Source organism: Salvelinus namaycush, chromosome 10 (genome assembly GCF_016432855.1).
Source record: "Salvelinus namaycush isolate Seneca chromosome 10, SaNama_1.0, whole genome shotgun sequence".
Taxonomy (NCBI): domain Eukaryota; kingdom Metazoa; phylum Chordata; class Actinopteri; order Salmoniformes; family Salmonidae; genus Salvelinus; species Salvelinus namaycush.
Window position 1 is genome coordinate 19,988,977 of NC_052316.1, and position 27,998 is coordinate 20,016,974.

The following is a 27,998-nucleotide window of genomic DNA, read 5'->3' on the forward strand; positions in this document are numbered from 1 at the left end:
ATGGATGGAGCAACCCTGGGGCACTTTAAACCCTGTTGACCCAGGCAAGTCTAGGTTCCATTAACTATCAATGTGGAAGCTATTTCCCCTTAGTAATAGCAGGACTTGTTCCAGGCCGTGCCCTGGCCCTTCACTTCAGACTGGGCTCTGGGCCGTGTCCCCTGGTGAGCCTGGGCCAGGCAGCCTGCGCATGTGTTTCCAAGCACACACACATCTCTCTCTCTGCTCCTGCTCTCTCTCCACTCACTCTCCCTCGCTCGCTTCAAATCAATCCCTTACTCTCTGGATCCTAACCACCATGAGACTGCAAACAATACTTACATTTTTCTCCTCACTGTTTTTGCCTTTTTATATGCACCATAAATATAAGAGAGTGACGGGAGGAATGGGAAAGAACCTGGGAGATAGAAACTGTGAGAAATAATGAGAGAAGGAGAGTATGATAGGGAAAGAAACAGAGAGTTCTAGAAATTAAGAGATAAAGAGAGGGATGAGAAGGAAGAATGCCAGAATATGATAGACCCAGAGAGAGAGAAAGAGAGAGAGAGAGAGAGTGAGTAAGAAACAGAGAGAGAGTGGGAGAGAGGGGCTGAAGTGAATATATTTAGCAGCCAGCAGTGCAGCCAGCTGAGCTGGAAGGTCACTGAGTTCCTGCTACACAGAACAGAACCAAGGAAGAGAGGAGAGGAGGAGAATAGTTGATAAACAGGCTCCTCTCTCAGTCTGGACGAGCCCAGAGACTTCCACTCACACCCACTTCATGTGCCCAGGCCCTGAGACAGCTCCAAACAAAGCTCAAGAGAGGAGAGAGGGATGGCCGTTCAACTGCCTAATGAAATCTAGCTCTGCTCCACATAGCTGCAGGAAACCACAAAACAACAATTCAGATGTTTTGTGGTTTGGTGTCATTCAGCGAGAGTATTTCATTTTTCCCTCCTCCCCTCCCGGTACAAAGCCACTCTGCTTCTTGACAGGCTCTGAAGCCATCCAAAAACAACAGAATGGGGGAACAATCGGCATCGTTTGTGTGAGCAGTGAGCAACACCATCTGAAAGGCAATACTACTTTAAGAAGACAACCAGGAGGAGCGTTAAATGAGAGGAGAGGATAGAAAGGACGGAGCAGTCTCACCTTGCACTCTCCATTCACACAGACATCCAGAGAGTCGTCCCGACATGGGGTCCCGTCCACCACAGCCGGAGCACGCTCTGTGTAGAAGTTATATCCCTCCGCCAGGCAGTTCAGAGAGCAGGACTTCACTCCACCTGTTCAACAGAGCAGCACAGAGAAGAAGAACATGAGACAATATTTCAATACAAACACAAATAGATCCCGGATTAGATTCTGCAGCAAATTTGGGGTGGGGGGGGGGGTAACCTAGAAGTACTTAAACCCACAATCCTACGTCTCTAGGTCTACACGTCTCTAGGCCTACACGTCTCTAGGTCTACACGTCTCTAGGACTACACGTCTCTAGGACTACACGTCTCTAGGACTACACGTCTCTAGGACTACACGTCTCTAGGACTACACGTCTCTAGGACTACACGTCTCTAGGTCTACACGTCTCTAGGTCTACACGTCTCTAGGTCTACACGTCTCTAGGTCTACACGTCTCTAGGTCTACATGTCTCTAGGTCTACACGTAAGCCATTATACAAAAGAGGTCTTGGCTAGATCGCTGGTGTTTTGGCAAGGATCTGACAATATCATCATGTCAGTTTTTAAGGCTGGGTTTACACAGGCAGTCCAATTCTGATATTTTCCACTAATTGGTCTTTTGACCAATCAGATCAGCTCTTTTTCCAATAACTGGGCAAAAGATCAGAATTGGGCTGCCTGTGTAAACGCAGGCTAAGAGCTGTTGGTTTCATAAGTTGTTACGTAATACTCTTGGGTAAGCAACAAATACCCAGACTTGACAATACCATCATGTCAGAGGTTTAGAAGAGCTGTGCATTGTTATTTTCATTCATTGTTTGTGATACTCTTGGGTAAACAACAATATACACTCACCGGACAGGTATACCACCCCGTTCACGAAAATGGATCGCTCCTACAGACAGTGAGTCACGTGGCTTGTTATATAAAGCAGACAGACAGACATCAAGGCATTCAGTTACTGTTCGATTGAACATTAGAATGGGCAAAACGAGTGACCTAAGCGACTTGTGCGTGGTATGATTGTCGTTGCCAGGCGTGTCGGATCCAGTATCTCAAAAACAGCCACCCTCCTGGGATTTTCACACACGACAGTGTCTATGATTTACCGAGAAGGGTGCGACAAACAGAAAACATCCAGTCAGCGGCAGTCCTGTGGGCAAAAACAGCTTGTTGATGAGAGAGGTTGAAGGAGAATGGAAAGAATTGTGCAAGCTAACAGGAGGGCCGCAAACAGGCAAATAACTACGCAGTACAACAATGGTGTGCAGAACGGCATCTCGGAACGCACAACTCGTCGAATCTTTGTCACGGATGGGCTATTGCAGCAGACGACCACACCGGGTTCCACTCCTACCAGCTAAAAACAAGAAGAAGTGGCTCCAGTGGGCATGTGATCACCAACACTGGACAATTGAGGAAGAACATTGCCTGGTCTGACAAATCCTTGTTCCTGTTGCGTCATGCTGATGGCAGAGTCAGGATTTGGCTTAAGGAGCATGAGTTCATGGAACCATCCTGTCTGGTATCAACGGTACAGGCTGGTGGCGAGAGGAGCAACTGTGAAGGTCTTCTATAGGATCCCATAGATGGCTGGTGTTTTGGCAAGGACATGACAATACCATCAGAAATAAGAGAGGTTATTGAGAGCTGTATGTTTCATTAGGTGTCACGTAATACTTTTGGTAAACAACACATACAGTAGCATGATTAAGAGCTAGATTGAGTTGACCAGAGAAGCAGCTGGTTCTCTATAGCAGGGGTGGGCAATTCCAGTCCTCGAGGGCCTGATTGGTGTCACAGTTTTGCCCCAGCTAACACACCTGACTCCAATAGTCACCTAATCATGATCTTCAGTTTAGAATGCAATTTCAAATCAAATCAAAGTTTATTTGTCACGTGCGCCAAATACAACAGGTGTAGACCTTACCGTGAAATGCTTACTTACAGGCTCTAACCAACAGTGCAAAAAAGGTATTAGGTGAACAATAGGTCAGTAAAGAAATAAAAACAACAGTAAAAAGACAGTGAAAAATAACAGTAGTGAGGCTATATACAGTAGCGAGGCTACATACAGACACCGGTTAATCAGGCTGATTGAGGTAGTATGTACATGTAGATATGGTTAAAGTGACTATGCATATATGATGAACAGAGAGTAGCAGTAGCGTGTAGCCGTAGCGTAAAAGAGGGGTTGGTGGGCGGCGGGACACAATGCAGATAGCCCGGTTAGCCAATGTGCGAGGGCACTGGTTGGTCGGGCCAATTGAGGTAGTATGTACATGAATGTATAGTTAAAGTGACTATGCATATATGATAAACAGAGAAGCAGAATTTGATAAACAGATCAACAGAAGTTGATGAATGAGCTGTGTTTGCTAGGGATGGAGAAAGTGTGAGACCAGTCAGGCCCTGGAGGACTGAAGTTACCCAGCCCTGGTCTATAGGATCCCATCTGCAGCAGCAAGCAGAGACAACACCACCAGACTCAGCCTTTTATATGGCATACACGCTGGCTTTCAAACCATTTCATTGCTCAAACACATTTACGCAATGCGATTTTGAGCTGCACTGCTGCTGTGTCGAGTTTACAACATTACACAACGTTATCACAAACACGAAAACAAATCGCTTCCACTTCGCTCTTTATTAGCACTTTCAGCCGTGAGGCCTCTTGTTGGGTGAAGACACAACACAATTACTCCAGCCATTCCCCTCCATTACTGAGAAAACCCCGGGCCGCTCTAATGTGTCTGATGGCCACGCATGGTATTTTAATGAGCTTTTGGGTTTTAGGTTCGACACAGTTAGTTTGTTCTCCCACAGCTGTAAGGACTCGGGTGCCAAAGACGGAGAGGAGAGTGGGGAGGTGGAGTGGCTATAGAAGGGAGAGAGCACAGTTTGGATTGCTAACATCAAGAGAACAAGCAGCTGATTGTGATTAAGTACCCCCTTCACTCCCTCTATGCACACACAGACACACACACACAGACACACACACACACACACACAGACACACACAGACACACACACAAACACACACACACACAACCCTTTTGTCTCTTCGGCCCCCTCTTTGTCTGTGCCACCCCTCTACCACCTAAGCTCTGGGACTGATCAGGGCTGTGGGTTGTGAGGCTTTTGGTTTCGCTAACAGCATGGTGGGGTCAAACGCTCACAACAACAAAAACGAGAGTTAACAGAAACAGTGCAACTATCAGCAAATTCCCTGGGAAACTGGAATGTGGAAATCCTGCAGACTTGCACAAAAACGGACAGGCGGAGAGGAAAGAGAGGGAGAGAGGGGGAGAGAGGGAGAGAGAGGGGGAGAGAGGGGGGAGGGTGTTATTTGTGCACTGACAGGTGCTCTCATTTATTCCATATTACAGAGCATGCCAGCGACCACACTGAGCTCTCTTACTGGCTGACAAGGCCAATCAATGTCTCAGCACAGAAACGCCAGCACATCTGCTCTATGGGCCGACCCAACACACAACACAAACACGTACACACAATGCAACACACATACAACACAACACAGCCATTGTCTCACTTTACTTACCACCACCCTTTGGTCAACACAGTTTCCATGTTTTATAACCTGGCCAGGCTCTGGTCATGTGAGAGTAGAAATAAGTGTTAATTGGGCGAAATTCAGGACCAGGCAGGCAGCACAGTGGAACCAGCTGACAGTCAGGACCAGGCAGGCAGCACAGGGTAACCAGCTGACAGTCAGGGCCAGGCAAGCAGCACAGTGGTTCTAGCTGACAAGTCAGGACCAGGCAGCACAGTGGAACCAGGTGACAAGTCAGGACCAGGCAGGCAGCACAGTGGAACCAGCTGACAGTCAGGACCAGGCAAGCAGCACAGTGGTACCAGCTGACAGTCAGGACCAGGCAGGCAGCACAGTGGAACCAGCTGACAGTCAGGACCAGGCAGGCAGGCAGCAGAGTGAATTTCCACTGGCCTCCCATGAAGCCTCTCTCTTAGCCAGGGTGCTCTGGCATCACAGCCCACAACCCCCCAGACTGTTACCCTGTGAGCTGGGAGAGCAGCCCATAGTCTAACATATCACTTTATGGGCTGTGACAAGTCATCTAATACTGCCACGGCTGTGTACAAGCCAAGTATACCCATTTCCAGCTAGTTCCACTGTTTGAAAAGTTGTTGAAATCCCTTTTGGGCTCTGTTTGTGCTGGCACCGCTGAAACAGGTACAGTATGTGCTGCCTGTGAGGCTTGCGGATGACAAAGCTGTGGGATGATGGAAAACTCTAACTCCCATGGTGCTGTGCTTTGGCAGGCCTGCCTCCAGTCTGAAGCTAAGCAGGTTTGTAGGCTGGATGGATGGATGGATGGGGGCTGACTGACTTGGGGGGCCTGCTGGAGGAAGGCAGCCTGCGAAAGTTATTGGACCAAGCGCAACAATGTGGATGGCTTATGCCTCAGAAAAAAATGTATATGACTGCTAAAATGCTGCACGCTTTTTTTAATGAACTATCCTTGGCTGTCTGAGCCGAGCCCGATGGTCTGCTAGAGGTGTCCGACTACAGGACAGACAGACAGCGAGAGAGAGGCAGCAGAGAGGAGAGAGGAAAGAGCAAGAGAGAGGGGGAAAGAAAGCAGGATAGAGAGGGAGAAATAGGGAGGAATGTAGAAGGAGAGTGCAGAAGTGAGTGAGTGAGGGGAGAGAAGGGGGCTGGGATGTGTGATATGGCCCTAACGCAGGGCAGACTGTGGCACAGCTCGTATTTTAACAGCTGCAAGGGATTTCCATTGTAAAATCAGCTGACTTGATGAAAGGAGCACTTGTTGCCTGGAGTTGGAGGGCCCCTCTGTAAGCCATTATGTTATTGGACTGGTAGATTAAAGGCAGCTATGTCGTCGAAAGTATTTATCTTTCGCATCCAGAGCAGCGCTCATCAAGCACAGGAATTCTAGCCAGACAGGAGATTGTCTGCAGCTTTCCCCTCTCCTTCTCTCTCGCCTTCTCCTCTCCTCTCTTCTTTTCTGCTCTCCCCTCTTCCCTTTCTGGGCCCACGGTCTGGCAGCACTCTCCTGCTCAGCTCTCCCCATGTGCTGCTGCACTATTCTCTCTCTGTGAACTCACAGGCAGATGTGTCAGACTGTCTACAGACGTTTTCAACCTGAAATGACCACCGAGCAGACAGTGTAGTTACCTCTGTAATGATGTATCCCAGTCTGCTGTGGAGGAGGGGGGGACACACACACTTACTGTACGCACCTCCTCTGTAGGGTTGCCAGGTGTAGAATTTCCCCCGGAAAGGAACGTTGTCGAAATCGGAGCACTGAATCTCCCGGAAATCCTGAGAGCCTGCAGGGCACTCCTGAGACAGACACACAGAGGGGCAGAGATCAGCTCTGTGTCAGTCAAATCTCAGGCCTCTCAACATCAGACCTCCACTTTATCCCCTCCCCTGTCTCTTTTGCTCCCAGCAGTCATTTAAAGTAAGACTGAACTCATAGTAGCCTCTACACTCCACCAAATGCACACACGGACACACACATCCACACACTGAGGGAATTAGTTCTGGGCTGGGCAGGCTGCTGTTAATTAGGTCAGTCTGAGAGCTGTAGAGTTGGGCCGGACCAGGATGAGTATGGTGATGGTACTGTAGGCCTCTCAGAGGGAGCTACTTCTCCACTCTGCTCTGCTCCCCCACTCACATCAATATTGCACGATCTGAAGCGCTTCCTCTCTCCCAGACAATACTTTCCACCAATCGTTGGCCTGGAACCAGAAAAGCAGAGGCAAAACACATCTGAGTGCAATTGAACAATAACTCCCCAATCACACTGGGCTCTATTCTCCTCCCGCCTGGCTAGCCTCGCTCTACCACCCTGTTTCAATCTCTGACAGTCTGGATTTTTATTACTCAGCTATCCAAGTCAATTAGACTAACTCCTCAATAGAAACACCAGAAAAAAGTCAGTTTGCCACTGTCTATGTTGATATCCTTTAATACGGCTGTCATTGTTGCACGTGGGTGATTATAGTGGGATGTTAAAATGATTGGTGGTAGACTGGCATCTATCATCCTCCACAAACAAGTTAGGAAGGAGCCAGCCAGATACAACCCAATGGCTTTACAGCTCTACAGTGGCTGTGAATTCACTGCCTACTGTCCGTCCTATGGCCAGAGTTGAGATCCACATCCCCATCCATATGCAGCACCACTCACCTGGGGCTGTCACAGTGGCGGATGGAGGAGGACACTCCTCCCCCACAGGTACGGCTGCACTCCTCCCAGGGGGTCCAGAGACCCCACCCGCCGTCCACGCCCTCTGGCCGGGTCCCATAGGCCACACACACCCTCTTATAGCACCACTGTAACACACACAGAAGACTAATGAAATAAAAACCAAACACCCCCCCCCCCCCCCCCCCCCCCATTTCTGCTGATCATGGAACATTCCAGTGCTTACCCCTTTCTCTATGGTATTGGTTTGACAGATGGTTCCTTCTGCAGCGGGTATGCTGCTGGTGATGCAGCGGTTGCTCTTGCTCATGCACCACAGCTCACTGCAGACTTCCTAAAGACACAGTGAGAGCTGTCAGAGTGTGTCCCTTTCAGACCATATAGAGACATCAGGCCCTGATGAGCCCAGCCAAGAGAGCCCACTGACCCGGAGCAGACGGCACCAGCGGTTGGTTCAACTACTTCTGGGCTCTGTGGTGCTAATGTATTTAAGGCTTTTACAACGGCAATAACATATGGCACTGTATTTTATTGTACTGACTGCATAGTATCAATGATAATGACACTATAAAGTACTATTTTGTGCCAGATGTCTGTTCACTCAGCTGTCGGGCCAATAAAATAGACCATCTCATAAAAAGATGTTATACAATAAAGATAGCACAAGACTTCTTCATAAACTCTTCAACATGGGGCCAAAAACCAATGGGACTGGTTAAAAAGAACATGTCAACTCTAGCTAGGAGACAAATAAATAGCAGTATATCCAGTGGCTAGTGGCTACTCTGTCTGCCTTCATGCTGCACTGATCACAGTGGGCAGAGAGCCAGAGATATGCCAGAGAGGAGAGGAGAGCTGGCCTACAAACGGTGGAGAGGAGAAACGCATGTCTGCTCTGGAGTAGGGGAAGGCGGGAGAGGACATACGGTGCACGTGGTACTGATGGATCAGAAGATTTGTGTCAGTATAATTTCTACATGGTCACACATAGTACTGAATGGATCTGTCAGCTAAAAATGACCATACAGCCTTATCAGGCGAGTTAGAAGAGGAAGGTGAGTAGGTACCCCGTATTTACACTGCCGAGACTTCACTCCGTACTGGAAGCGGCACTGCTCGTCTGCGTCGTAGGCCTGGCCGGGGGCCGTGGTGGGGTACACAAACTCCTGCTTCGGGGGGACGTTGTTGAGGCATGAACCCATACCTGAGCTGTAGGGAAACAAACAGCAGACTAGAATGAAAACGGGCCCAACAAACATGGACCTCACCCACAATGTACCTAGCTAGTTCATCTATCCCACTGTCCACACATAACAAACCCTGCAACTCCCTTTAATATCCTGTGTATTGGAGGTGAGTGTCAGACTCACTCCAGGAAGTTGGTGATGTAGTCTCGGCTGCAGGCAGACCAGACGAAGGGGTTGGTCTTCATGGTGATGTGTGCAGCCATCAGCTTGGCTGTCTCCTGACTGCGGGAGCCACAGGCGTTGCCCACTCCGTCATGGTTCATCCCAAACCTGCAGGGAGAGACAGATGGTACTGCGTTGATATATCTCCTGGGTGACTGAGCATGAGTGAAAAAGTTATTGGGGGTATTGGTGATGTATCGAGTAAAAGGAAATGTTTTGCTCAAACATCCTCTCCCTGTTAAAATCATATTAACACCATGAGTGCGGAACTGGGCCTGTGCAGATTTAACAGACAGCAAAGTGTCTCTGTGCTCTGCTCTCTCTGTCTGACACAGACTTCCATATGCACTGTAAAAGACAAGGCCCACCGTCTAGACAGCCCCAGGGTACAAGCACCCCATCCAGTTCAAAGGTACCTGGACTAGCCATTAGGGGGGAGCACCAATGGGTTTGCCACCTGTGAAAATACCTCAGAGGCCTGTGTCCACACGTAGGTAAATGGCACACTCAATTACTTAGCAAAAATAGTGGACTTTCAAAAATGATACCAAGTCATGGCTTTTGAAAGTAAAATATCAGAGCAAATCTAACAGAATCCTCTTTCATGGCAGGGAATGAAGAGGTTTGGAAATGACAAGCATGTCCAGTGGAGCATGTCCGATGTTACTCAGGCATACGCCTAGATAAATATGTATGCATGAGTAAGTGAGGCAGATCGGCTGGTATGCCAGGCCAGCAAGTAAAACAAAGTGTCTTGGAGGGAAGGCACAAAAGACATGCCTACTGCCAGGCCCGGAGGTAGGCCCAGAATGATATACGGTACCAGCCACAGTCGTAACTTGTTCCACTTGTTATAAATATGACAAAGAAAATATAAAGCTATTAACAAGTTGTGTATTGATGGAAATAACTCATGGAGGTAGTTATGTAACTTCTCCCTCTGGTACAGCTCTAATCTAACAGCAATCTCCCACTGAGGCTGGGCCAGTTTAGCCCCGGTCAGCGCAGGGGTGGGGGTATGGGCGAGAGGCAGGGGCAGAAGCCAGGATAGGGGCAGGGGTGGGGGGTATGGGCGAGTTGGGTGAGAGGCAGGGGCAGAAGCCAGGATAGGGGCAGGGGTGGGGGGTATGGGCGAGTTGGGTGAGAGGCAGGGGCAGAAGCCAGGATAGGGGCAGGGGTGGGGGGTATGGGCGAGTTGGGTGAGAGGCAGGGGCAGAAGCCAGGATAGGGGCAGGGGTGGGGGGTATGGGCGAGTTGGGTGAGAGGCAGCGGCAGAAGCTAGGATAGGGGCAGGGGTGGGGGGTATGGGCGAGTTGGGTGAGAGGCAGGGGCAGAAGCCAGGATAGGGGCAGGGGTGGGGGGTATGGGCGAGTTGGGTGAGAGGCAGCGGCAGAAGCCAGGATAGGGGCAGGATTTCCTCTGAGGGGTCACAGATAACACCAATGAAAGAGTAGTTTATTCAAACAGCCAAGGTCCATAAAGCAGAAGTTGAGCCTAAAGACCAAAGGGTTTGTCAAAGGTGATGAAGGCTATAACTGTTACAGTGATGAGGGACATTAGGGTGATATAGGTGACGTGGGTGAGCGTCTTACGTGTGTCCTATCTCGTGGGCGATGGTGAAGGCTGTGGCCAGCCCGATATCCTCGTTGATACTGCAGCTCCTCTCTGGCTCACACATCCCCCCCACTGGAGCTAGACCTGGGAAGGAGAGACACACAATACTGTCTCTAACATAGCCATACATGTCAATTCCAATTCATGCATGCTGAAGCACATACAGAGGTGATACAAGTAAAAATACATACAGTTACATGCTTATCTAAAACCTACAATTCTGCATCTACGTGTCATTTTAAGATTGTGCTAGTCAGTCATGCTGGTTAGTCAGCTGCAGCAGAGATATGGTAGGTAGGTACTTAATAGTGAGGGAGTGCAAAATGAGGGCAGTTTCCTGAGTCACATCCCCTCCCCTGGCAGCGCTAGATTATATACAGTCTGACACTGAAGCACAGTGCTTCCCAACAAGCAGCCTGTGTGTGTGCAGTGTGTGCCCAGGGTTGGCCCTCTCCTGGGCTGTGCGGGCAGGTTTAACCAAAGGTCCTACCTAGGGTTCCACATGGCTTGTTCTTGTAGATGCAGATGTCGTACCTGGGAACAGGAAGGAAAATAAACCGTTTACAAAAATGAATACTCTGGCAGTCGGTGCGTCCACACCCTGACATGCACTCACACTAAAACATACATTCAGCAAAAAGCACTCAAACATGTCATCACACACACGAAGACTCACAAATACACACTCTCCTCTCTCGCTGTTGCTTTCTCCCTCCCCCCACTCTCTCTCTCTCTCTCCGACACTAAGCCCTATGGACACATAGCAGACCTGATAAGTAACTGATACGGTCTGAACAATGGCAGGAAATAAAAGGACGGTTACTAAAAGGATGGTTACTTAATTTTCCATCCCTCTTTGATAAAAGTCTTCATATAAAGAACCTGTTCTCACAGACCAAACATCCCAAGATACTCCAAGCTACTAGGAACAGGGGCCCATGCATAAGCAGAGGAGTGTTTTTCAGTGAGTAGTGCTCTGTTGTATCGCTCTGCATGCAGTATTGTGTTTCCACTGCTGTTTCCCCCCTAAATAGAGTGCCTCACTAAACTGCACTTTGCTTCCTTGGCCCGGCTCAGGGCTGTCAGATTCAAGGCAGCTGTGCTCTGATTCCTTCTCTCTCTCTCTCTCTCTCTCGCTCTCTCTCTCGCTCTCTCTCCCTCTCTACAACACTCTCTCTCCAGATGCTCAGTTGAGCATAACAGCCTAGGTTTCGTCACTCCAGACAGGACCAGACACTAACGCACACTTGGCGAAAATGACAGGCCATGAGGCAAGGAAGGTGTCAGTGAACTCAGAGGCATCTCGAGGGCAGAATATGGAGTTAGTTCTTACTAAAACCGTGATTCAAATAAGGATTTGAGCACAATATATTCTGTTTGTCCAATAGACTCAGTGGTGGATCATTAAGGAATTAGGCTAGAGGTTTCATTATGTGCATTGTTATCCTACACATACAGCACCCGTTCCGCCAGTCACATTGTGTTAAAGGGACCCAAAGCACACACATCCCTGGGTCGCTCATCTTTTCAATTCGCTGCAGCTAGTGACTGGAACGAGCTGCAACAAACACTCAAACTGAACAATCTACTCATTCAAAGACACACGGACACTCTTACTGACAGTTGTGGCTGCTTTGCGTGATGTATTGTGGTCTCTATCTACTTGCCCTTTGTGCTGTTGTCTGTGCCCAATAATGTTTGTACCCTGTTTTGTGCTGCTACCATGTCGTGCTGCTGCCATGTTGTGTTGCTACCATGTTGTTGTCATGTTGTGTTGCTGCCATGCAGTGTTGTCATGTGTTGCTACCATGCTATGTTGTGGTCTTAGGTCTCTCTTTATGTAGCGTTGTGTTGTCTCTTGTTGTGATGTGTGTTTTGTCCTATATATTTATTTAATTTATTTTTATTTTTAATCCCAGCCCCTTTCCCTGCAGGAGGCCTTTTGCCTTTTGGTAGGCCATCATTGTACATAAGAATTTGTTCTTAACTGACTTGCCTAGTTAAATAAAGGTCAAATATATATTTTTTAAATCAATTGACAATGCTAGAGGGTGCCTTTCAGTACTTAGATCAGTATTCTGTCTTGAGATCTGTGCACAACTCTCAAATTTTCACAAAATGTCCCCATTGGCCTCAATTAATGCTTTACGCAAAAGTCAAGAGTTGTGAACACTGAATCACTAAGAATGTTCCGGTGCTGTGAGTGCTGACCTGGTGATGAGCACGGCAGTGTCGTGGTGAGCAATGCCGTTGTCTGGGATGGCGTTCCCATTGCCATTCCGGTTCTGGATGGATTTCTGCCACTTACAGAAGCTGTCCAGGGACTTCCCTGCATGGTGGTTTATCTCTAAAGTCGGCTGACAGACAGAGACAGAGAGGTAATACTGAAATCAATATATTCAGGAACAGAGTACAGTGAAATAATCAAATTACTGTATAATCACTTTTAGGTTTTCATAGATATGTCACTTTTAGGTTTTCATAGATATGTCACTTTTAGGTTTTCATAGATATGTCACTTTTACTATCTGCCACCACCTGACAACCATTTATAAGCCAGAGGGAGTAATGAGACAGACATTCCCCAGGTGGTCCAATAATTAATTTCCACTACATAAACAGAATTTATCAGTACAACCATAGCTGTGCAATGAGCCTAGTATTAGGCAGCCCAGCCCTCTGCCACGAGGCTATTGAACTTCTACTGCTTTGCTCTCCCTCTGCCATTAGCCGCCCTGGCAGGGGGAGGGAATACTCTCCTGGCTACAGCTGAGTATGCTCGTAACACAGGAATGCACATGGTGATGACATAACTAGTAATTGTCACATCCCACAATCCATCTCTGGGCTCAGTGGGCTGGCTGGCCTGTTTTGTTTTCCAGGGGCAGTTTTCAGCTTGGAAGTCTCTGCTCTGGGAGACAACTTTTGTTCTTACCCCAATCTCAACAGACCGAACGGCAAGAATAACACTAATACTACTGCTAATTTATTTGTCAGATGACATACTGTATGCCCGGGGCAAATTTCAGGAGCTTATTTGCAGCTATCTGGTATGAATCATACAGGTTGTTAACCCCTTAAACTCGTGGAAATGGGCCCATATGGATAGGGCCAAATTGAAATGTTTCTTACAGAATAAATATTAAAACCATATGCATGACCATGGTAGCAATTGGTGAAATTATCAGACCAAAAGGTGAGGACACAACAGTTCACCTGACAAGACTGAATTCATACATTACACTGTTGATTTTATGTGCATTTTACATTTACTGTACTTTTCACAGCATTTGTCAATAATGAAATCTGAAAATACCCTGGATACATTCAGCAAACATAATAAGAATATTAATATACATTTTGTACTATGTAAGAAAAACTATTACAAGGGTTTGAGTGAGAGGTCTCATTGGTGTCTCCAAGTGGCCACACACCTCTCCAAACTGCACAGTTCCTAAGTCATTCCATTGCACTTTTATGGCTCAAGGAAAGAGCCTTCCACCAAGGCTCTTTATTTTTAGCTCTCCTAACTTTACTATTGAGGAACTGAAGCAAGCACACTTATAGATGTTTGTTTAGAACACAGACCTGCGTCCCCACCATCACACAATTACTGTTGTTTACACAATCCAAACATTTTCATTATACTATAAAATCACAGTCTGGGTCAGGTGGGCATCATTTGAAAGCTTATCCTATTGCCAACATGGCTATCTGAGTAATAAAATACAATGTTACAGTGTTAGGCTTTCAAAAGGCACTTCAGACAAACAGATTGTAATTTTGGTGTGCATAGAAAGGAGTCATGAGTGCATTCAGGTGTGTGTTCCACGGCAAATGTTCTTCACAATACGACAAAACAAACTTTTATACAACGGGTGGGTCTAATCCTGAATGCTGATTGGTTAAATGCGCATTCCAGCCGGTGTCTATTCCACAAGTTACCACCACTATGACATTAAAATGCCTATTTACTCATCTGAGTGTGTTCCATCTGAGTGTGCAATCCACTGTCTCATCAGCCCAGCCAGGCACTTTATAAACGTGATCTCCACTATAAAAATCTAGACATTATCTCACATTTCTTTTCGAGTAACATTTAGTTTTCAACAACGGAGATTTGTAAAAACCTTGCAGTCGGTCTCTCCGACATTTGCGACATTGTTTCAATATTCAAATTCGATCTCCTCTCCCATAGTAATGAACGTGTAGGTGTCAGGGTTCGGGAAGAGACAGAGGCAGGCAGCGTTTCTCAGCCAGTTGAAATCATGAATCAGCTGGCATCATTTTTATGGATATATACAAAGAAATGTAAATTGAAAAAATTTACAATGAAACGAAGTGCAGCTAGTTTGCAGTCTTCCCAGCTTCAGTTTGAAAAGATTGTGTTAGATGTGTTGTTGGCTAGCTCCTCTCAACAACAGTATGACGAGAGAACACATTTTCTATGCCAGGCGAATTCGTGCCTCATTACCTCATTGTTATGGATGTGTCAGCTTAAACAAATGCAGCTACTGTTGTTATTCTGGCTGCACTGTTTGACGTGACTGTAAATTAGCCGTAGTTGCCTGGTTAGCTAGCAAGCAAGGGATAAGAACGTTGCCAGCCAGTATTTATAATTTTTTTATTTAACCTTTATTTAACTAGGCAAGTCAGTTAAGAACAAATTCTTATTTACAATGACAGCCAACACCGGCCAAACTCAGAGACGCTGGGCCAATTGTGCGCCGCCCTATGGGACTCCCAATCACGGCCGGTTGTGATACAGTCTGGATTTGAACCAGGTTGTCTGTAGTGATGCCTCTAGCTGAGATGCAGTGCCTTAGACCACTGCGCTACTTGGGAGCCCAAATGACAATGGAACGGTTTGCCGGCCCCTGACCTTGTCTCGGGGCTAACAACACCCGTACCAGCAGTTCCCAAAAAATATTTACTGAATAAACTAAAGTAAAAAAATATATAAAATACATCTCTGTGAAGCGGAGAAACTGAGCTCTGATGTCATGTATTGCATGTTACTGTACAGCCACTGTGTTCCAATTAAGGCGCTAATCAATGACTAAATCTATCAATTTCAACCTGAGCATATACGGGATGACAGGGTCTGTCAACGTGAGCATATACGGGATGACAGGGTCTGTCAACGTGAGCATATACGGGATGACAGGGTCTGTCAACGTGAGCATATACGGGATGACAGGGTCTGTCAACGTGAGCATATACGGGATGACAGGGGCTGTCGACCTGAGCATATACGGGATGACAGGGGCTATGAGTTGGAAAAGGGTTATTAGACTGCCACAGTACCTTCACTGCAAACCCACTAGTAATACCCTTTCTAATACCCTTTGAAGCTTATAATGTCCACATTACGCCAGAGAGTGTAACCCTGTCCTGGCACTCAGTCTGACCGCATGCCGTTAGCAGCACAGTGCCGTGGCCTGGCTGGCTGGCCTGCTGGACTGGACAGGGATCAAGAACATGACGTGACATTCATGTCAATCACCAGGCAGCAGGTGGACAGAACACTAGGCCACAGTGACGCCCGCCTGCACCGGCTTCATATTTAGCTTTTTATATGCACTTTTCTAGGGCACTAATGTACGTCATAGCAACAGCCCGAGAGGTCACCAGCAACAACAAGTGCAGTCATGGCTGGGCCGCCTGGCAGGTCGCTCTCTCTCCACCACCGCAAATGGCTCCACTTACAAGACATTTTCTGCTGGGAGCAGGGGAGGAAGGACACTTAAGCCAATAATTTGACACAAACAAGGAGCTCATAGATGCTGGCCTAGACAACAGGCTGGACTGGACTAGGAGTGAGATGCAGAGAGGAGGCAGGGTGGATGGATGCAGACCCCATTGAAAGGCAGAGGTTTTTCAAGGATGGGTCCAGAAGAGAATACCTGGTCCTCCATGAGCAGGATGAGGCGGGTCACCACGATGTTCACTGCGTTCCCCAGGCTAGAATCCTGGAACAGTTTGGCAACCTGACCTCCAGGGAAACAAGAAAAGACCAGTCTTAAAAAGAGCTGACATCATTAATCACTACCACTTACAACCTAGAAACTTGTGTAATTTGGGTTACTTTACAGTACACTCCTGTAGTTTAATTTCTTCTGTTTGGGATTTTGTGACAGGATGGATGCAACCTGGTGTGGAACAGTAAAATAAGGCCAACCATTCATTAAATACATTCCATTCATGAGTGTGTGCTTAGCCATCTGATGGACAGGGTGTGAAGTGATATCCTGTGAAGGAATAGTACTACACGTTACGACCTCGACTACACTATCTGTAGAACCATTCAATACAGAAACAACAATCCTAGACTCAATCCTAAACACAGACAAAGTGGATAGGACAGGTATTTTCCAAGTTTTCCACCTTGCCAGTTGTAATGATCTGACTCGATGTGAAACTTACAATATTCATGACAGCCAGGATGTACTGCTCGATGTCCCGGCGGCCGTGGTACCCCACCATCATCTTGTCGGCCACCACCAGTGTTTCTACGTAGCGCTCTCTGCTCACAGACCTCTTCAGGGGCAGCTGGCCTCGGCCGATGGGGTTGGGAGGTGTCTTCAGAGTCCTCTGCCACCAGGCCATACCTTTCCCTGGCTTCTCATCTGAAGAACAGTCACAAAGAGGGGTTAATGGCATTGAGAGAGGAGAGGGTACACTACCTGATAAGAGTGGCATTAATGTGCATGTATTAAAACCAGGTTATTATGTCCTGTAAACTGAGACTGCTGTACAGCAGATATCATAAACGACTGTTTGCTGATCTAATCGTAACCTGTGAAACATGAGAGTTTAACGGGGCATGTTGTACCCAGGACCCAGACAGCTCTACCTACCGATGACCCCACAGGATTGGTCCATGTACTGGTGGCGAAGAGATGACCTCTTGTAGACCACATGGGGTTGGCTCTCCCCCCTCTCCGCCCTCGTGAGGTTTTCGGCCGGGGTCAGAGGCTCGATGATATACTCCTCACCCCCTGCCACGATCACCCCCTGCTGGAAAAGTCAGGGAAGCAGAGGTGAGCCAGGGGCCCTCTGAAGGCTGGTGGTGACAGGACAAAAACGGACATCTCTGGTGCCTGTCAGGCCCATTACAGTAGCATACTGGAGGTCTGTCTACAGCCAGTCTCTAACATCTCACCTCCCTCAGTGGATACAGTACAGTACATAACTATCCCTGGCCTGGGATGATAATCATATCAGTCTCTAATCAACCTGGGCCTAAACAAGTACAGGCCCTCACCTCTCCCAGACATGTCTGTAGGTCAGATACATAGGGAGAGTGGTCCTATCTGAGTCTTTCCACAGAGAGGAGACAGGGAGACACTTCCCCTGATTAGATCTCTTGGCTGCAGCCTCTGAGGTCACAGTGAGTGTTTCCCCCCCTGGCCCTCTCTAGTCGCTACAATAGCAGCGCACTTTCACAGTGCACCTAATCCTGTAATGTGTTTAGTGATGCTCTCGTGGACACACAGCGGATTCCCTGCTGAATTAAGTTATGCTAGTCTGACCACAAGTAATTACGTGTAGGGCTTATTAACACTTTGTGAGCAGATTTAATCCTTGGTTGCATTTCGCCCTGTTATTATGGGCCCAATTAGTTATTAGCTGTAAAGGGATCACAGGAATAGATGGATAAGGAGAATGCTTTCATGTGTCAAAAGGCAGATTGGAATTGTGTCATTTGACTGATTTTATTATTTCAAAAGGGTCTGCTGTGGGCGGAGGTGCTAGCTGGCTACTGAATGGTCTGGACGTCCAGCTGTGAACATGCCTTAGTGACATTATGAGTTGTGACCAGCAGGGGAAGTCTGGTGATAACAATGGGCTTTGGTAATCCCTTGTTTACACAGGTGCATTACTGCTCCAGAATAGCATGTGGTCCAGACAGGTGCCCTGGTCTAGTCCAGGATCCAGGGTCAGAGGTATCCTAGTACACAGAATCATAACGTTCCACTCAGAGGGAGAGGATTCCTCTGGACCTCCATTAGCCCTGGGTCAAGGACAGGAGGCCAAGGACAGCACAACAAGACAACAAGACAACAGCACAACAAGACAACAGAGAAACAAGACGACAGAGAAACAGAGCAACAGGCCAACAAGACAGAGAAACAAGACAACAGAGCAACAGAACAACAGGCCAACAAGACAACAGAGAAACAAGACGACAGAGAAACAGAGCAACAGGCCAACAAGACAACAGAGAAACAAGACAACAGAGAAACAGAACAGGCCAACAAGACAACAGAGAAACAAGACAACAGAGCAACAGAACAACAAGACAACAGAGAAACAAGACAACGAAACAAGACACCAGGCCAATAGGACACCAAGACAATAGGACAACAAGACAACAGGCCAATAGGACAACAAGACAACAGAGCAACAAGACAACAGCGCAACAAGACAACAGGCCAATAGGACAACAGCAGAACAAGACAACAGGCCAACAAGACAACAGAGAAACAAGACAACAGCACAGAACAACAAGACAACAGCACAGAACAACAAGACAACAGCACAGAACAACAAGACAACAGAACAACAGAGCAACAAGACAACAGCACAACAAGACAACAGCGAAACAAGACAATAGGACAACAGCACAACAAGACAACAGAGCAACAGGCCAATAGGACAACAGCACAACAAGACAACAGGACAACAGGCCAGTGGTGCTAGCAGTACTAGATGGGTCAGGTTCTTACCAGGCCATTACAGTTGCTGAGAGCCACCTTGCTAGAGTGGGGCTGATCCTGCAGATGGCCTACATAGAGACACTGGGGGGCATAAGGGTGGCTCCAGGCCAGACGGCCCCTCCTCCAGTACTCTACACGGAACTGACGGGACAGCAGGCCCCCCTGCAGGGTCAGGTTGAGGAGAAAGTTGGTTGTGGGGGTAGAGAGCTGGTAGTACAGCTGGGACAGGTCCTGTTGCTGGTTCTCAGCACTGCGGCGGCTCCGCCGATGGTGGTTGGGGCTGTCTGCACCCCCATCCCCTGTGAGCAGGGTCTCGCCCTGCGGCCCTACGCGAACCGGGATGGCGATCTCATACTGGCCCAGGCTAGACAGGAACGTAGCTGGACAGAGCACAAACACTCACAGTCAATGACATTTCAAATCAACTTTGGTAGAATATACAGTATGTGCATTATCATCAAGGCTTAAAGCTTATGAGGACAGGCCTTAGTCAGTAGTGACTAGTGGGATTCTTGAGGACTTCTCAGTCCACGCTATTCCTCCCAAGGCTGTCTCCATAGCAACCCTGAAATCCTATACTTCCTGTCTCTGGCCGCGGGCCCGGAGATTTATTGTCCAAACACGGTGCTCCAAACACTGCACTAACAGAGGAAAGGTCAACAGAAATTAGTCCAGTTTTCATCAAGGCCTTTTGCCTTGTTTTGTGGAGAAACAGTCCTCCCCACTGAGAGTAAACAGGCAGGGATTAGTGTCTGTACCGTGAGTCCGGACCCAGCCTCTCTGTTTATGTGGCCAGGCCAGCTTAAATAAACAGCAAGCACCATTAGAGGCCCCCAGCCCCCTCCAAACCCCTCCAACCCCATTTCACATCCTTCAGCACATTCTGCAACAGTCAGTTATATGAGCTTTGAATTCCTCTACTACAACATTTCAGACAATTGCCCCACATAAAAAGTGGTATTTTTTAGGGTCAAAAGTATCTGGCCCAGGAAAGCCTCCTGGAGGACTGGAGGGGACTCGGAGGGCAGCGGTCAGATAAAGTAGACCGGTCAAATATTTGGAAGGACTTAATGAGGCATAGTTTCAAAAGTGTACTGTTCCCCTACTCTCCCCTCCTCCATGGTTCCACAGCTATACAGCTGCTCCTCGTGCCCTCCCTGCTCTGTGCAATAGCTCTCTCTCTGCAGCGCAGCAGTAATCTGTCCAGCAACCTGATAAGCCTGTCTAATTAATGAGTGAGGCTAGTGGCCTGACTGGGCTCCACCACTGCTTTCATAAGGCTACCATTCTGCTGCCAGCACCCTCCCAACGCACTGTGCCCACATGTACAGGGTACGTCAAAGGGGAAATATGGCTGGTACAATGGAAAATAGGGGAGCGAAGTTGGCTAACTACAGTATAAGTGTACAGTCGGTCCTAGTCTGGTCTGAAGGGTCGCGTGGCGTCTGATCCTCTCCCAGGTCCCCTACAACTGATGGAAAGCTGCTCCCAGCTCTGTAGCACTACAGGGCGAACCACTTCTCTAATTCTTTTGATCTATTATCTAATCACTAGGAGGAAGAAACTATTATTACTCACCAATAAACCCAAACGGTAACAGAGAGAGGTCCATAAAATAATAAAGGTCTGCAGAGTGCTCACCTTTTGTAAAATAAACTGTTATAAAGCACTACCCAGGGTTCGGTTTATTTTTGCTTTCAGAAGAAAGGAACCTTTAATTAGCCTCTTTAAAAAAAGAGAAGGAATTGAGAACAGTGGCCTTTTTACTGTAGCGTTCCCAGAGAGGAGCTTCTCTCTCTCTCATCCATGCCTGGCTGAAAAAGTCCATCTCTGCCTCCGTCACCATAGGGCCCTGTCAGCAGTTCCTCTGCTCATAACTCTGCCTGCCTGTCTTTCTCTCTCCCTGTCTCCCTGTCTGTCTGTCTCTCTCCATGTCTCTCTCCATGTCTCTCTCCATGTCTCTCTCCATGTCTCTCTCCATGTCTCTCCCCATGTCTCTCCCCATGTCGGCCTGTCTGTCTGTCTCCCTCCATGTCTCCCTCCATGTCTCCCTCCATGTCACCCTGTCAGCCTGTCTGTCTGTCTATCCCCCCTCTATGTCTCCCTCTCTATCGCCCTGTCTGTCTCCCACCATGTCTACCTTCCTGTCGGTCTGCATGTCTGCCTGTCTGCATGTCTGCCTGTCTGCCTGTCTATATGCCTGTCTATATGCCTGTCTATATGCCTGTCTATATGCCTGTCTATATGCCTGTCGGTCACGCCTCTACCTGGGACAGTTGACTGGCTGAGTTATGAGGCCGTGTTGCGGAGCCTCAGTCTTAGTCTGAGAGAAAGGTTATATATACACTCCATGCAATGGTTTAATAACATTAAACTAAATGACTTACTGCCACTACCACGATGGCTTACCTCATTATTCGCTTATTTCAAAGAAATAGGGAAATAATTTTTTTTCCAGAAAAAGCCCAACTCTCCAACTACGCCATGTCTACATATTTGTCCTCTCCTTCTTTTAAATAAACACAAAGACTAGCCAAATATACTCTGCAGCTTGTCATGAAGTGCGGCAGCAAATATAGACAGATTTCGTGCCCCCCATTTTCAAATGTTCTGTTTTCGTTGAAGGTTTTAATCTAGAATGACTGAAAGGGGTGACCATTCTCAGTTAGATAACAACTAACGCTTGACCAGAAGTCAATATCCATTGTAGGAGACGTGACTAGCATGGAGGAATCTAACAGTGGTGCTGAAATGTATAACACCAGACGTACTGTACTAAACAGCCTGTCCTGATTGAATTTCACAGCCTTAACAAATTAAGCATTGACCTACTTGTTGCATTTTCTAGTGAATACTTGTGACAAAAGATAACTCATAAAAATGATTACCGTCCATCATCAACGGAGCTGGTTTCAGTTTTGGGTTAGAAAGGTGTTCATCTAGAGCTTGTTTAAACAGAGGAGATGAATGAATGGTTCTGTGGTGGTTTTCAAGGAAGCAGTGTAGCAGACTATTGGAAACAGATGACTTGCAGGGTGCAGAGGTTAAGCATAAGAAATACACAATCAGTGCCTTGTTCTGTAATGGACACTCTGGGTATTTATGTCCGAGCCTAAAGGGGATTGGTCTGTCTGAGGAGAGGTGAGTGGGGCGCGTGGCTCTCCGTCTCTGGAGTTGATTTGTGAGAGCAGTGTTCAAGTTCAGCAGGGCCACTGCCCTAGAGTGTTGCTCAGCTCAGAGGAGGCCCTCAACACTGTATGGAAGAGTTCACTGAACAGGTCCGTTAACCCTGTTCAACTGTCTAGGTGACTGGAAATGTTGAACCACTTTCACAGTCCAGAAGAGGGAATAATACCAATTCCCCAATGAATATGACAGTAATAATAACATAATCATAGTGTGTATTCATGACAAACATTGACACAGTTAAACATTTCCATTTATGTCAAACAAAAGAGAAGAAAGTAGTTGGCCCAATCTCTGCTCACCGTGTGACTGGGTGAACTTTTCAGCAGTCTGACTTTCTGCGACCTCGGTGGCAACCATGACGATGATGACAACAATGCAGGCAAAGTTCCTCCATACCGTTTCCATGGTTACTACAGCAAGCTTCAGTGCAGTCCCCAGGCCTCTGTCCCAACATGTCTTCTGCCCTCTGATGCCCCTCGCTCACCAGTAGGACGCAGCAAACTCACGGGCCATAGCAGCAGGATAGACCTCTAGAGACTGGACTGGAGCGCTCTGGACACACAGCCTCTCTGCTTCTCTCTCTGGTAGGACCAAAGTCAAAGGAAGATGGAGAGACTGCCTCTGAGTATAGCGGAGTCTATAATGTACTGTGGCCTCCCTGTGGAAGAGAAACAGGTTAGTGTGAGGGGAGATTGGGGGAGGGAGAGAGAGAGCATGAGATCTCCCTGACCCAAATGGTCCCCATCTGACAACACAAACATATCTAGTCTGTAGTCAGTGCCTCACGAACAGCCACCTCCCGCTGCGTCTTCAGTTGATCAATCACTCCAGGAAAACACTGGCTGACAATCTGAGGACCAGGGTAAGCAAGTCTCGACCTGGGTGCCCTGTGTCTCTTTTAGTCGTCTGCTCACAGGAAAGAGAAAGGAAGGCATTGATCTTTTACGCTGTGCTTAGGCTGAGAGGAGCTGGAAGTGGGTGTTATGTCAGTGGCTGTGGGGGAAAATTACCTAATTTGAGACAAGCAGTGGGTTACTTCCACACTCACTGTTGGCCTCATGTGGCCTGGCCACATCACAGGGAAGAGGCAGTCACACACAGCGAGAATAGGCCATTAGCCATAGATCAGGCTTTTTTGGGAGATTAAAAATAGCTTTTAAAAAAGCAACATTGGTTATTATTACATCACAACACTAAAGATGTCCCATCCCCCATCACACTTTGAAGTGTACAGAGGAGTTAAAAGCCTGGATGAGGAGTCCTATTTACAGTAACATTGTGACTTTTGTTCCTAAGCCTTTTTGGCAATGTCATTGAGAGGCCCAAACCCAATCTTTGATAACCTTCCCTCAAGCTACACTGCCTACCCCGCTCCCTGCCTCTATCATTCTTTCAGTGTGTCTGGGCAGAGAACAGAGAAGAAGCCACACTGGCCCAGATGGCTGGCGGCAAACCAACTGCAGGCAAAGGTAACCGGAAGCAGATGGGAAACGATTTGGCGACGAAAGTGAGGAAACAAGTTGCCTCCTGACAAAACAAATATTAAAAGGGGAGTGTAAAGCTCAAGGGGCTGTAAGAGAGACGGAGAGAGCTGGGATAGCCATTCTTAAATACTACGTGTGTGTGGAGAGAGAGAGAGAGATAGAAGCAGAAATAAACAAGAATCTTTGCACCTTCTGAAAAAATGTAAGCTTTCCCTCTGCCTGGATTAAGGTTCACCTCTCTCTGACTGCTTTCTGAGTTCTATAGATCATTGCACATATCCAGTTCCAGAGACAGCCTGGCATGAAGCTTTGCCATGTTGTGTCTTCCTACACCATATATTAATTCATCTAGCTAATGAACAATGATCCATTTGTTCAAGCACAAGTAAGACACAACTGACCCGGCCCATTTGAAAATGAGCAGCTGAAGCTTTTCACACTTATAGTCTGCTCATAATCAGATAATGCTGACTACCATACAATCTACAGACGTAGCTGACACACGTAGCTGACACACAGAGGTGAGTGGGATAGAAGGACGCTTAATGTGCCTCTGGTTTCCCTGCAGTGCAGTGGTTCACAGTACAGTACCGTACGGAATGGGGTCCTAAAACAGTGAGTCGGCTTTGTGTTCCCACTTCCCTTAAAATGTGGAGCAACTGTAGGCCCCTCTCCATCTCCACAGCCCTCGTGCTTTTTGCCCTTTCCGCCCCCTCCCTCAAGGCTTTTTTCAGTCATTTCCTGCTTGGCCAAACTCTCCTATATTTTCATTACTTCTTGTTGGAGTCTCATTTTATTGTGGGGTTATTAGACTTGCAGCAAGATATCAAATGTTTTCATTAAAACTCTTCTTCATCTTGTTTACTTAAAAAAGCCCACATAATCAGCCCCCCTATCATTGCCTTTGTGTTTTTAAACAAAGCTGCTTAAAAGCTTTACTGACTGTCTTCAAGTTCTCTCTACACTCACTAAATCATTGCTCAATTAAGAAACATGACAAAAATCAGGTAATTTGTGAATTTGTACTATCTCTTGAAAGGGATTTTGTCATTTGTCTTTGTGGGTCTATTTGTAACAGTTTTCCTTTGGGAAAAAACTCAATGTGTTTGTCATTCGGCCAATACAGCCATAATCCTGTAAGTACTGTTGGCATTTTATAATATACATGTAATATATTCCACTTAGCAGACGCTTTTATCATTTCCTTAGATGAGTACCTCTGATCAATTTGAATGCCTAATTGTGGCAATGGCATGGTTCAGAAATTGGAAAGGGCTGTATACAGCTCAATTATAATGTGTTCAGAGTGCTTTTTAAAAGCAAGACAAGGAAGTATTTGTGGACAGCAGTAGAAGAGACATTAGACAGGGGATTGTAAATTGCAATTTCAGGGTGGGCCAAAGTCATAATGTAGTCTGGACCATAAGCTTTTCAACATATCTACTGGATTGGAGAAGGCAGTGAAAAGTATGTTTTTTATAGTGACCCTGCCAGGAACTGTACAGACAGGCAGAATAGACCACACTAATCAAACCCATATGACTTGCTCAATGTAAAGGCTCTCTCTAGGAAATGCTGCTCAGTCCCCTGCTCAGCTCCTAACACCACCCTCTGTGTGCTCCTCTGAAGAAACCACTATGATTGTCTACTCTTCCTGTCGCTCCTCTCTGATATTAGACTTACTCTTTTGATGTCTCATTTGTCATTCCTATTCGAGTAGGAGAGTGTGGCCTCTTTACTGTAAACACATCAACACTAAGTGAAAGCTGGGAGCTCATGCAGCACATGTCCTAGATACTTGTTTCACCCTGACAGCAGTCACTCCCTCAGAAGTGGTGTAGAAAAGCAAGCTCAATTTACATGACTCCCCCACGTTAAGCCTTACACAACAAACAGATGAGGTGATACAAATAATATGGAGAATAAAGGGAGGGATATCAGTCTAAACACTCTGTCTTGAAAAAAAATTAAAAAGTGGGAACATAAACAACTAGGCTTGTCAGACAGCCAAGGATGCGCACTCTGAAAATGAGCTTTAGTCGAAGACAATATTTTGTGAGAGCTGGCTTGGACTCGCTGAGTCAGCCAGCAACTCTAAAGAGTGTACAAAAGAACATAGGCAGTTTAAGTCTTGAGTTTCACATTTCTCATACTACATACACCCAGACAACAACAGACCACAGATTTGTCTATTCGCCTCAGCCAGTTGAGAGACCTAGGAACCTCACATACTGATCAAACACTGCCCAGCCCTACCATGTTGAAAATATTGGATATGAAGGGCATTCACAATATGAACAAAACATCAATAATTTTAGTGACAGATTCTTACCATAAGTTTTTTGAATTAACAAGCAATACCAACATTTGAGTTTTGTTACAAAAGAGATCACTAGCCTAATCAGCAACAGGTCACTTCTGGATCAGTGTCATAAATCTGTTTATTGGTTGAGGAAGCGGAAGTGGTGGGCACTGATCTGCAAGGGAAAAGTACAGTATGGACTACTGTACCAGATATACAGGAAACACCAACATTAAATGTCTTAATAGAGCAATGGGCCGCCACGAACCAGAACAGCCTCAATCCATCTTGGCATAGATTCTACAAGTGTCTGGAACTCTACTGGAGGGATGCGTCATTCTTCCACGAGACATTTCATCATTGGTGTTTTGTTGATGGTGGTGGAAAACGCTGTCTCAGGCGTCGCTCCAGAATATCCCATAAGTGTTCAATTGGGTTGAGGTCCGGTGACTGAGATGGCCGTGGGCATATGGTTGACATTGTTTTCATGCTCATCAAACCATTCAGTGACCACTCGTGCCCTGTGGGAGCATAGTCATGGTGGCCAAAATAATGGCCTGCCCAGAATTTTTATACATGACCCCAAGCATGATGTTAATTGCTTAATTAACTCAGGAATATGTTACATCACTGTGTTCACTGTGCAATGCAACTCCTTCAAGGTACTTGATTTGTGTTTTTAGTTAAAATGTTTGTTTGATGTTTGTTTGATGTGTGTGTGTGTGTGTGTGTGTGTGTGTGTGTGTGTGTGTGTGTGTGTGTGTGTGTGTGTGTGTGTGTGTGTGTGTGTGTGTGTGTGTGTGTGTGTTTGTATGTGATAGAGAGAGAGAGAGAGAGAGAGATCACCCAAGCACACATATATTCTTCACACACAGAGTGCAGTGGTTTGCTGATGTCCTGAAGAATCCCCTTCTGCCTATTCATTTCCAAACTTTTGCTGGAGCAATGCTTTCTCCCCACCCTGCAGAAACCCTCAGAACTATGGGGATTAACTGCTGCTGCCTGGAGTCAACCAACCAAGATCCCTCATAGCCCACATGGGTTCAGCTTTACAAATAACGGTCCTCACTTCACTTAACTGAATCTAACAAATGGGGGAAAATGTCTGGATCCTTGACAGTTTCTTCATTATAACCTCAATGCAATTAAACAAGGAAATATCCCCCAACAATGTTGTTAATTCAAAAGATTTTAATTTACTGAGAAATCAACACCATGACAAAATGCCATGGTCTGACTACCTGATAATTCCATGCAAATGTTCGAGTTGTGCAAAATTACTTTAAATAGCTGGGAAATCGATATGTAAGACTTCGAATGAAGTCGTCAACCATTTTTACGGAATCGACTGTACTCTCATAACATAGACAAAAGTGCACACTAGGTTTATGAAATATGAGTTTAAAAGAAGTTTCAAATTAGGGTCCAGTACCTTTTCCTTCTCCCTGTCCAAGTTCACTATGGTCACCTTTCAGGGTTTCCGGTGTCTTTCTCTTGGTTTACTTCAAGACGTGTCAGTTACCTTGAAAAGTTATGTCTGTATTGAGCGGATGATCATACCTCTCTTGCTCCCAGGGTCTCACTGCCACAGATACGCGCTGGATGCCTGCGCGCTCGCTCTCACTGCTGCGTACTAAACCAGGAAGTAAAAATTGTAATGGCAGCGTCTGTACACTACGCACAGAGGAGCTACACCAAAGATTGTTGCCTATACAATAACAGTGACAATGTTATTTTTTGGGGACGATTCGGAGTTTGGAAATGAAAAAGTTTGTAAAACCTAAATAGTATTTCAAATATGCATAGCTAGCATACAGTTGAAGTCAGAAGTTTACATACACCTTAGCCAAATACATTTAAACTCCGTTTTTTTCACAATTCCTGACATTTAATCCA

At 46.7% G+C, this 27,998-nt stretch overlaps 1 protein-coding gene across 1 annotated transcript in view; it reads right to left on the bottom strand.

Annotated features, from left to right (window-relative positions):
• Window positions 1-27,671, bottom strand: part of adamts10 (ADAM metallopeptidase with thrombospondin type 1 motif, 10) — a 42,682-nt gene extending 15,011 nt beyond the window's left edge. Inside the window, exons 1-16 of the mRNA XM_039002469.1 lie at window positions 27,535-27,671; window positions 22,616-22,974; window positions 19,137-19,507; window positions 17,265-17,424; window positions 16,831-17,033; window positions 16,311-16,394; window positions 12,616-12,761; window positions 10,895-10,938; window positions 10,383-10,488; window positions 8,752-8,898; window positions 8,449-8,590; window positions 7,608-7,715; window positions 7,364-7,509; window positions 6,849-6,912; window positions 6,406-6,508; window positions 1,132-1,265 (exon numbers count right to left, since the gene is read on the bottom strand). Coding sequence (XP_038858397.1) covers window positions 1,132-1,265; window positions 6,406-6,508; window positions 6,849-6,912; window positions 7,364-7,509; window positions 7,608-7,715; window positions 8,449-8,590; window positions 8,752-8,898; window positions 10,383-10,488; window positions 10,895-10,938; window positions 12,616-12,761; window positions 16,311-16,394; window positions 16,831-17,033; window positions 17,265-17,424; window positions 19,137-19,507; window positions 22,616-22,721 — 2,064 coding nt within the window. The 5' untranslated portion in view covers window positions 22,722-22,974; window positions 27,535-27,671. The remainder of the gene's footprint in view (window positions 1-1,131; window positions 1,266-6,405; window positions 6,509-6,848; window positions 6,913-7,363; window positions 7,510-7,607; window positions 7,716-8,448; window positions 8,591-8,751; window positions 8,899-10,382; window positions 10,489-10,894; window positions 10,939-12,615; window positions 12,762-16,310; window positions 16,395-16,830; window positions 17,034-17,264; window positions 17,425-19,136; window positions 19,508-22,615; window positions 22,975-27,534) is intronic.
• Window positions 27,672-27,998: the final 327 nt, after the last annotated feature.